Genomic DNA, 11384 nt, shown 5'->3' with positions numbered 1-11384 from the left:
AAGGTAGTTTTATTCTAAATATTTAAAAATGCATGCTTCACTACTTAGATTTCACACATAAATGTGCTCATCAGAATTCCCCCATACTTAGATTTTACAAAAAGAAAAAAGAAAACTAAAATGTAAATAATGAAAAACCTAACTCACTTTTGTAGGAATCACGGTTGCACTTAGCATGTGCAATAAACCATTAAACCCCTAGGTCACCCCTAGTGGACGAGTTGTGTCTCATGGGTGTTTGAAGTGAATATACACTCAAAATTCGGAATAAACAAATCCCAACCTTGGCTAAAGGTAAGAATCACATCGATCCGAAACAAAGATAATTCCTCTTACAAGGGACCCCCACATTTGAACTTTTATTACCCCATATCAAATCCAGGCACTAGCATATATCTTAATTTGGAACTCACTTTGTCTCTTCCAAACATCCTTATCTTAAGACAAAACCACTTGTGAAGAAATTAGGAACCAAGGACTAAGGCGTTGGAGTGTTTTGACCAAATATGTTACCAAGCTTTAATAACATTTCCATATTTTTTTCTCTTTTTTTCACTTAATAAACTCTATTATACTCCATTACTTTTGGCCTGAATGACATGATGGAGCAAACAGCAGACACCCAAGTTACTATGTAGCTTCACTTTTTGCATATGCCCACATAGACAGGGATGCCAGAATTATTTTTCAGAAGTTTCCTTCCTAAGAGTTTCGATCAAGTCACCACGCTTCTTGAGGCGCAATACCCTGTCTAGCTCCAAGGGAATCAACTCTTACTCTTCTTTATACCACATTTCACACTTCATTTAAAATTGTGCAATTATTAACTTATGCCAACTAAAAAAGAAGGTCTCAACTCCAAATCAAGAGTACAAGGAAACCAAAGACTTATATATGGTCTAACACCATAAAATAGGGGTCTCCTATTTTTCAAAAGAAAGTCTCATCTCAAGACACAGGCTTGTTTCTTTCTTCTTAACAGGGTTTTTATATGTTCAAAATGGGTACCTTAATCTAAACTTTTATTTTCATACATTAAGCAATCGAATGGTATGATCATCAGCCAAAAGTCAAAGTAGAACTTCATCCTTAGCAAGCTCAAAAACAAAAAGAAAAACAAACAAAATAAAGTGGAAAGAGCAAAAACTGGTTTCCCTCCCCCCCACTTAAGTCATATAATGTCCTCAATGCATGGAAATAATTAAAAGCAAAGACAATGCAAGAGGATCATACCTGCTTAAAAGTTAGTTATCAGTGTAAAGAGGTTTATGGAGATCCATGACCTCTTCCAAAATAGAAGATGACAACTCAATGAAGGCTTCAACTTATGGGTGATTCCAAATATCTTCATGAGGACCTCAAATGATCTATTACAAAAATGTTTGCCCCTGTCAAAAATGTAATAAATGATCCCCTTATCCATCCATTTTAATATTTCTTTTTGAATAGCTTCCTTCATCACTGGGTTAGCTTTCCTCTGGGGTTCCGTTGAAGGTAAGGGCGTTAATCGGTTCTGTTTCAATTTAAACGGTGCGGATCGGTTCGGTTCACATTTCTTTGGCTGAACCCATAACCTCACCATTTACTAAACGGTTCCACATTCTAAAATCGTGACCGTTTAGTAAATGGTTTCGATTTCCATGGTTTTTAAACGGTGTCGGTTTTAGAGTTTTAAATGGTTTCGATTTCGATTTATTCCATACGGTTTGTAAAACGGTTCACAATCGGTTTATTATAGCTTGCAATCATTTATTCCATAAAGTTCAACCCATATATCTATAAGAGATGAAGTCGGGATTCTTTCATCTTCAGGAAAGGAACCCAAGTCCATAAAGCATTCTTGAACCTCCTCATTCAAGTATTTTAAGCTGGTTGCAAGACAACTCAGCAAATCACTATGGGACTTAAAAATGGAGCAACTTGACAACATCCTCTCTTTTTGTTGCCACACCCTGGTAGGCTGCAGATGCAATGAGTGGCCAGTCACCTTAAGAGCCACTGGGAATCCCTTGCAATCTCTCACTATCTGCAATTTAACAATTTCTAGTTAATCAGTTATAGCTTGCAAGGAGCTACTAAAAATTATAGCATATATGCATCCTAGTGCAGAATGTTACTTAAAACTTATTTGCATGCACTATATGTGTATAAGGAATATAAATAAAGCACCTTCATTTGAAGCTCCTTGTCAGGCTCCTCATACTTCACATTCCCATTTTGAGGAAATACTGAATGATGGAAGAGAGCTATGGCATCTGCATCGTAGAGCATTTTCAAGGAATATTTATTATCGAAGGCCTAACATTGAGTTCTTGAAGTAACTAGGAGCTTATATTTTACTGCTCCAAAGACAAATTTCCGAACAACGGAGTCCTCCCAAACATCATCAAGAACCAATAATGTTGATTCTATTGCTATCTGAGTCATCAAGTTTCCTAGCTTCATAATTGCTTCTTCTTCACTTAGAAAATGGGGCACTAGATTTGTTGGAAAAATCTGTCCCAATAATTTATGTACTATCACCTTGAAGTCAGGTGAACTTGAAACTGTAAGAAAATATATGTTCTTGAACCTACCTGTTCAACTAGAGCGTAAGACAGCTGCCACTAGGAGAAAGATTCAAATTATTTATAAGGAATAAACAAAGCATAGAAACAGAAGACGCCCTTTAGCTTGTGAGCAACACATATGAGTATTTACAGGGCAAATTAATAGATAATTTGGACAATATAGTGACATTTTCAAGCAAGCAGGGATTAGTCCATGATACAAAGAACAAAAATCTTGCTTCTTATAGTTGAGTCTCCAAGATTCACATGGACTTGTTCCCAAATCTGAAGGATGGGCACTTAATTCTAACTTGGTCTATAGCCATCCATATTCCATAGGCATTTCAATCTCCACAGGTACAGGATAGAACAACATTTACTAGCATTCAAATAGTCAAGTAGAAAAAAAAAATTACATTGAGAAAGTGAAATACAAATAAAACTACTAATAAAAATCGGAAATAGTGGTGGATGATGCTAAAGTAGGAGTAGACGGCTTGAAAACACATCTTCCAAAGCTTCAAATAATTCTTCTTCATCCGCCTCAGCTATATAAAGGTAGAAAAAAATTACTTAGATTATGAAACTAATGCCTAAAGAATTTCATACGAGGTTGGAAGAAAAAATGTTACCTCTAAAAGTCGAATCGTACATCCAATCACGCAAGCATACCAAAGCTTCAACATTTTTAGGGACCAATCTACTTCGATATTTATCAAGCATCCTACCCCCTGCACTAAAATGCAGATTTAGATGCAACCGTGGACACAGGAATCGCCAAGATATCACGAGCTAGTCGAGACAAATCAGGATATTGGGCTTGACATGACTTCCAATATGCTAGAACATCATAATCCTTTTCGTATGGTTTTCTTGGCTCTTCAAGATATTGGTCCAATTTAGACTTTTCATTGTTATTAGTGCTTTTCTTTTTTGCCCATCTAGAGAATCGATCCTACAAAATAGGCCAAAATACATTTATATTAAAAACAAAACTAAGATTTTAAATCAAATTGCATGTCAATGAAATCAGAGATAGACATATAGTAACATACCTCTTGAGATAGACTTGAACCATCATATGCAGCATTGTTTGAAGACCACTTCTCCTTCGGCATGCTTTTATATTCCCCATAAAGACGGACTAATGCTGACTTCACACGCTTGACAGACTCATCAATTAAGACCTCATTTCCTTGATGGATCTCTTCACATGACATCTCAACAATTTCCAACTTGTAGCGCGGATCCATAACAATAGCAATTGATAAAATCAAAGAATATTTCTCCCAATACTTATTAAATTGTTCCTTCATAGAACATACCATCTCCTTAATAAAATCACCCCCAAACAAAGATGCATCATTTAAAGCAAAATGAACTTCCACCACACTTGGAAAATACAAGTTGGCTATTGGATACTTTGACCCAGACAACAACTTTGTGATTTCATCAAAAGGCTTCAAAAAAGTTGCAAGATGTCCAATCTTTTCCCATTCATCATCAACAGGACAATCTCTGTAGTTTGTGTCTAAGTTCTCTAAATTGTCAAAAGCTCGCCTATAAAACAAAGCATCACCAAGCATATGGAAGGTGGAATTCCACCTTGTAGACACATCTCCATGCAAACCCCTTTTAGTGGTTAAGCCTACGTGCTCACAACTCTCTATAAACCTCACCTTCCTAGCTTGGGAGCTTTTGACAAACCTGACACTATCTCGAAGCTTCTAAACTAATTTATCAATCAATTTAATACCATCTTGCACATAAGGTTCAAAACATATGCACAACATCGAACATGAAAGAATTCCCCCTTACACAACAATGTATTTTTTGCATTCAAATTTGTTTTCAAAAAAGAAACAAATACATCATTGGCGCTTGCATTGTCCACTGCTACAGAAAACAATCTTCCTTCAAGTCCCCACTCTATCAATATCTTGTTAACTATCTCACTAATGTGTGCACCAGTGTGTGGAGGGTTCAATACAGTAAACTTAATCAATCTCTTGTGTAAAACCCACTTTCTATTAATGTAGTGGGCTGTGATTGTCATATATCCATCATTGGAGATGGAAGTCCATAAATCTGTTGTCATTGAAACCCTCCCAGTAGAGTTTTTTTATTTTCTCTCTGATATTCATTTTCTCCTTCTTAAATACTTTTTGAATATCATTCAATAAAGTGAATATACTTATAGTACTATAATCTGGGTAGATATATAGCATCAAATTTCTAAATTCTTCATACTCCACAAATCTTAAAGGGAGTTCATTTTTTACAATCAAAATTAAGATCATCTCCCTCACAACAGTAGGATTAATATTCAAATCTCTTATAGCCATTTTTCCACTAGACTGTTGAATGAACATCTGTTTTATGTTCTTGGAATCACACTTAGGACATCTATTCATGTGATGGTTCAAGCTGCTTGTCCCATTTCTAGAGTCAACCATGAACAACAGTAAGCACTTAGTGCATTGAGCCCTTGGCTTTCCATCTGGACTATCTTTGGGATCGATTCCTTTAAACTAATTAGTAGTCCAATATAATGCTGACCTAGACCTAGGCCTTTTCTTAGAATCATTACTAATGACTCCACCTCCATTTCCACTTCCACTTCTATCTCCACCTCCCGCAAAGTCTAACCCCAAGCCAATATTAGGGAATTGTCGGGGTACTAAATTACCATCAATTGACTCACTAACTTCAAACTCATCATCAGTAGTATCCATTATTTTCAGATAACCAATAATTAAATATTCAAAACACCTACAAAATGATGAAATAAAAATAAAAAGATAAATATGACAATATAAAGGCTATAACTAATGGAACATAACAACTTGGATGGAACATAATAGACTGATTAGGAAGAAACTTTTTTTTGGGGGGGGGGGAGATTGTGAAGAGTTGGAACAAACTTGAGATTTTATCTTTAGCAGCTTTGATACAAGAAGAAAAAGTGAATCTGAAGAGAAAACATAAGCAAAACATGTTATGCCTTGCCTATTGGTTGGAATTTGAATAATTAAGTAAAAAAGTGAATATCTGAGGTTGGTGTAAGCTACATTTCCAGACTGGAAACACTCTCCCTAAATATTAAAAAAAGAGCAATTAGAGGTTGGTGTGTCATGCCTGTGAAGAAGCTTTTATGCTCCCTGATAATTCCAGTCTTCACAATCATAGGGTCGACAGTGTTGATTGTCACTCTTGCATTCCTTGCTTGTATAGCTGTATCCATCCAACAATAATCATGATTATGGAAATGAAACAGGAGACTAGCCACCAAGTACAAAATATAAACCAGTCTCATAATACATTCATTATAAAAATTCTTCTTTCCCACCATAAATTGTCCAATGTTGTTATAACAGAGTAAAAACATAAAAACAAAGAAACCGACACCAATAGTGCAGAAGAATTCAATTTACATCAAGTTGTCCATAACTGCAGCTTCTTAAATCAATCTGACATGGAAAATTCAAAGACTTTGAATAGGAAACAAAATTTATTATATTCAACACACCAAAATGGAAAGAAACTAAGACAATGTCAGAGAGGGCAGAGAAGAAAGAAAACAAAAATAATAAATTACCTTAAAGTTGCTCTCTGTCTCTCTAAAGTCCAAGGTTTCTCTCTCTCTCTGGTATGCTAGGAAATCCGGTAGGACATTTAGCCTACAAACTAGCTTTAAAACAAGTTTTCAGACTTTGATTAGGACCTGGGAAAGAGAAGCAAGAAAACCAAAGTTCCACTTGTAGTTGAAGTACCTGGCTCTGCGATTTTGAAACCAGACTTTCGCTTGTTTTGGTTTTAGATTCAACTATACAGAAAAGCTTCTCTTTGCCTCTACATAGAGAAACAAAGTGAGAAACTTGAAATTAAAGATAAAGAAGATCGTAGAAGAAGAGGATAATCACTATTTTAATCATACATGATTGAGAAAATAAGGAGTTCAAACCATAAAAGGCAGTTCAATCCAAGAACTGATGAACTGAAAAACGGAAGATCTGAAGAGTTAGGCTAAGTTCGATGGATTAGCACTGGGTCTCAAATGCATTTTACATCAATCACTTTTACCTTTAGGGTTTTTATTTTTTGGAAGTGATATATCGATTCTGCCCTTGCCATATTTAATTTTTATATGGATTAAACAGTTTGGTTTTGACGGTTTTAAATGGTTCGGTTTAAATGGTTTTAATTTTCTTTGAAACCAATGGGTTTCATGGTTAAAACTGACCCAACCCGTTTAGCTAATCGGCTAGAAACTTAAAACCATAACTACACCATTTACTAAACGGTTTTGCGGTTTCGGTGTAAACGGATTGGTTCGATTTTGGTCAACAATTTCGGTTACAAATTCACATCCTTAGTTGAAGGTTTGGACCCCTCAATGAGGTGAATATGATGTTGAACAATAGAAGGGCTAATTCCTTTGATGTCATCCATGGTCCAACCTAGGGCTTCCTTATTGTATTTTAACACTTTAAGTAATTCCTCTTCCTGGCTAGAAGTCAAATCTGAAGAAATTGTTACTGGAAGAGTCTGATCAGGCCCTAGGAAAGCATACCTCAAATCAAATGGCAACTACATAAGATCTAGCTTAGGGGGCTCCAATATAGAAGGTTTGGGAATGAAATTGGAAGGGGGTCCAAAGGGCTCTATAGGTGGTTGGAGACTCCAAACCTCAGACATAATTCTGTCATCAAAACCACCCAATTGTTTCATACACTCTTGAAATTCAGAATCAAAATCAATATCAAAATATGTCTTAATAGAATCTGAAATTTTCTGAAGCATATAAACTTCGTTCTCATGGGGATTTGGTTGTTTACCCAACTTAAAGGCATTAAAATCCACAGAAGTGTTGCCGAAAGAAAGTTTCATGGTACCGTTCCTACAATTAATTATGACATTGCTGATTGTAAGGAATGGTCTACCAAGAATAATTGGGATCTGGTCCCGAATGTTGGCAACTGGTTGGGTGTCTAAAACAATGAAATCGACAGGGAATAAAAATTCCCCAACTTTAAGTAAGACGTCCTCAACCATCCCTTTAGGAATCTTAACAGATCTATCTGCCAACTGAAGAGTAGTTTCAGTGGCTCTCAATTCTCCCAATCCTAGTTGCTTATATACATGGTAAGGCAAAAGATTCACACTTATGTCAAGGTCAAGTAAGGCATGCTCAATGTAGGTGTTGCCTATGAGGCAAGCTATGGTAGGGCTCCTTGGATCCTTATACTTGGTAGCTACAGGCTCAGTAATTATAGAACTAATGTTGCATACCAAGAACACCTTTTTGGGCATACTAATGATACGTTTGTAAATACACAAATCTTTCAGGACCTTTGCATAGGTGGGGATCCGAGATATGGCATCCAAAAGAGGGATGTTCACTTCTACCTTTTTGAAGACTTCTAAAATTTTTTCCATGGAAGCAGTCTTCTTTTTGTTTACCAACAGATTAGGAAAGGGAATAAGAGAAACATAAGCACTGTTAGGATTTTGATATTTTCCAGAAGAATTATGTTTAGTTTCCTCACCCAAATCATCTTTTGTTGCTATAGGTTCATCAGACGAACCTGGAATAAGAGGCACACTTGTGTCCTCAATAGAAGGAGAGTTAACAGGAGTAATAGTTGGGGAAGATTTGGAACACTCTATTGGTACTCTTAACCACTCCTAAGAGCATAAACAATATTACATTGGTTGGAAGGCTCTTTTTGTGGACTCTTTTGAATTGAATTCAATTGATTTGGAATTAGTTGATGATTCATAGTCTCATTTTTGGGATTTGGTTCAGGCTGACTAGGCATCTTCCCTTTCTCTCTTTCATGCAAAACATTAGCAAATTGGGAGATTTGCTTCTCCATGTTATGTTGGCTTGTCATGAAAGTACTCATGAGAAATTCCATGCTTTTCTCTAAAGAAAAAAGCATAGCCAAATCACCATCTCCCCTCATGAATCCTGGAGGTTGATTTACAGGAGGTGGTGGAATAGCAGATTGAGTGGGGATCCTAAAGTTATTCTGCTGATTGGGGGGCATGTTCCTTTGATTGGCTTGTGAGGAAACAAACTGCCATTGACTCAACGGTTGAAAATTAGGACCTACTGGATGATTGGCTTGTGGGGGAACATACTGCCCTTGACTCAAGGGCTGAAAATTAGGACCTACTTGATTATTGGCTTGATTCCAAGAGAAGTTAGGATGGTTCCTCCATCCTGGATTATAGGCCTAACTATAAGGGTTTTTTTGGGACATGACATTCACATTTTTAGGACATATATTTAAACAATTTATATGAGAAATATTAGTGATTACTCCTCCATCACATGAGTGGGAGATTGGCACCAACTACACATAGGCATAGAATGATTTATTTGGTTCAGTTGGGCAGGTCCTTTGACTACTATTGCTTCTAGTCTCTTAATAAGACTCAAGTTGAGCCTCTTTGGCCACAACACCTTTTGCAAGGTAACCCTTATTTATCCTCTCAATTTCTTGAGTAGACTCCCATTCTTTGGTTTTCTCAGCCAATTCAAGCAAAAAATTCCAAGCGTCATTTTCATCTGTAAAAGATGTAAAACCTTTGGGGCACATAGACTCTAACAACTGTTTGGTCTGATAATCAATACCCTCATAAATGATTTGACAAAGTTGCCATGTATCAATTCCATAGTGAGGGCATTCCTGAAGGAGGTCCTTAAATCTCTCCATAAATTTGGAGAATGATTCACTAGGTTTCTTCCTGAATTGAAGAATGTCACTCCTGAGTTTATGGGTTTTATGTGAAGGAAAGAACTTTTTCAGGAAGGCTATAGTAAATCCATCTGTGGCAATGGAATTGGTAGGTAGACCTTAGAGCCATTTCTTAGCGGTCCTTAAGCGCAAAAGTTATGAACCTTAATTTTATAGCATCATCAGTCAACTGTTGGACCTTAATCAGAACACAAACCTCCTTAAATTCCCTAAGGAATATGTAGGCATCCTCAGAGGTCAGCCCATGGAAGTGGGAAAACATAGTGATGTACTGAGATTTGAGCTCAAAATTATTACCCTGGGCTTATGGTAGAACTATGTAGGAAGGTTAGGCTACTCTAGCAGGGTAGAACCTATCTTTCAGAGATTTAGGTCAATGGTTTGGTTATTGATCTCCCATATTGAAAGGTATTGATGAGAGTATAGGTATAGGGTCACTACTTGTTGGATCTCTTATTTCTAACCGATTCTCAGTATTATGTACCCCCTAGCACTCATACAATATAAAACTACCCACAACTAGAGTAAGACAAGCATAATAGAATGGAAAGAAAAACTTTTTATTTTTAATTTTTTTTGGCTTTTTGGGAGCTTACCGGTAGGGATCCAGGGTTGCTCAATTCAATTCCTGAGGTACTGCTACAGGGTGAAACCTGTCTTTTTCACACTGTGAAGCTTGGCGACCTCCACTAGTACAACTATTATTGCAAGTTGTTCTTCTCAGGAATTCAATAAAAGAAAAAAAAAACAAAACAAAACACTCCGATTTACCAAAAGAAAGCAAAAAATAACATGGAACTGTCTCCCCGGCAATGGCACCAAAAACTTGTTAGGATTTAAAATGTAACCGCAAGTGTACGGATCAGTGTAGCTACGGGTCGAACACGGGGACAACAACCATTTTATTTTTGACTTCTTTTAATAATGCGAAAGTGAACCAATAATGGTTGTGATCTCATTCTAACTACTGTCCTAAACATATGTATCTAAAATAACGTCTTACCCATTCGTCATCTAAGAATTTAAATACCCAAGCCACGCAATTAAAATTAAATAAATAAATAACTAAAAATAAACAACCCACACAATTAAAAAGCAATGAAGGAAAAAAAATGCTGAAACAAAAATGAAGTAAAAGAAAGGGGATAAAGCCAGAGAGAGGCTCACAAGTCGGTTTCTCTAGTTAGCCCGAGGGATGCATCATAATATGAGCTTCCATACTTGACCAAAGAGTCACTCTTACAAAGGTTATTCTACTTGGCTTTAGGGAAAGGGAGGCAATAAAAACAATAAAATGATGGTTTATGGCTAGGAGGGACAAAGCCAACACATACACTAGCCATAAACCTTAGGGGAAAGGGAAAACAATAATATAATGACTGAAATTAAAATCCTAAATTAATAAAGAAAGGGTAGTCAGAAGAGGGAATCAGAGGGGGGAGAAAAGACTATTAAAGAAGCCTACCTACCTAAATCAATGCTTGAACTTGAAAGCTTGGGTGATTTGAGATACTGCCAACCCTAAAAACCAGATCTAGAATGAACCAAATCTAAAATTTCTAAGCCTGGAGAAAACAAATCTTGAAAAAAAAAAAACTAAACTTGAAAAAGAGATGCTCCACGGTTTGTGATCTTGTCGCCTAGATCTATGCTGAGAACTATAACATAAAAATTACAACTCAATCATAAACATAAAAGGCTAAATAAAAATAAAAGAGTGCTTGCATTAATTGAAATAAAAAGCTATTACAAAAGTGATTAAAGCAAAAGCAAAGAAGAACTAAAACTAAAGAGAGTGAGAGAGGGAGAGAGAGATAAACTAAAAAAAAACCCTAGAAGAAGAATGAAGTGTCCCCCCCTCCTCTTACATGAATTGTATTTATAGGAAATGGGGAGGTAGGGTAACAAATTTCTCTTTGCTAAAAGGGAAAAACCCACAATTGGTAGGTGAGATCTTTTGAGATCAAAAGCGCTAAGGTGGATGAGAGAGAAGAGAGAAATAAACTTGGAAAAATTTCCTATATTTTTTTTTCTCATTTATTTTTATTTTTATTTTTTTTCTCCCTCT

The 11384-nt window shown here is 36.2% G+C and overlaps 1 protein-coding gene and 1 non-coding gene across 2 annotated transcripts; one reads left to right on the top strand and one right to left on the bottom strand.

Annotated features, from left to right (window-relative positions):
• Window positions 1-1732: 1732 nt before the first annotated feature.
• Window positions 1733-2271, bottom strand: LOC122092168 (probable disease resistance protein At4g33300). Its single transcript, XM_042662510.1, has 2 exons — window positions 2170-2271; window positions 1733-2026 (listed from the first exon to the last, which is right to left on the bottom strand). The coding sequence occupies exons 1-2, from the start codon at window positions 2269-2271 to the stop codon at window positions 1733-1735; spliced, it is 396 nt and encodes a 131-aa protein (XP_042518444.1).
• A 6956-nt stretch (window positions 2272-9227) lies between these two features.
• LOC122092516 lies at window positions 9228-9334 on the top strand. The gene has a single exon (XR_006144177.1). It is a non-coding gene; the product is annotated as a small nucleolar RNA R71 (small nucleolar RNA).
• The last annotated feature ends 2050 nt before the right edge of the window (window positions 9335-11384 follow it).

This window comes from Macadamia integrifolia, chromosome 10 (assembly GCF_013358625.1).
Source record: "Macadamia integrifolia cultivar HAES 741 chromosome 10, SCU_Mint_v3, whole genome shotgun sequence".
NCBI lineage: Eukaryota > Viridiplantae > Streptophyta > Magnoliopsida > Proteales > Proteaceae > Macadamia > Macadamia integrifolia.
Note: the sequence above shows the minus strand (reverse complement) of the source record. Positions and strands in the feature narration are given on the sequence as shown.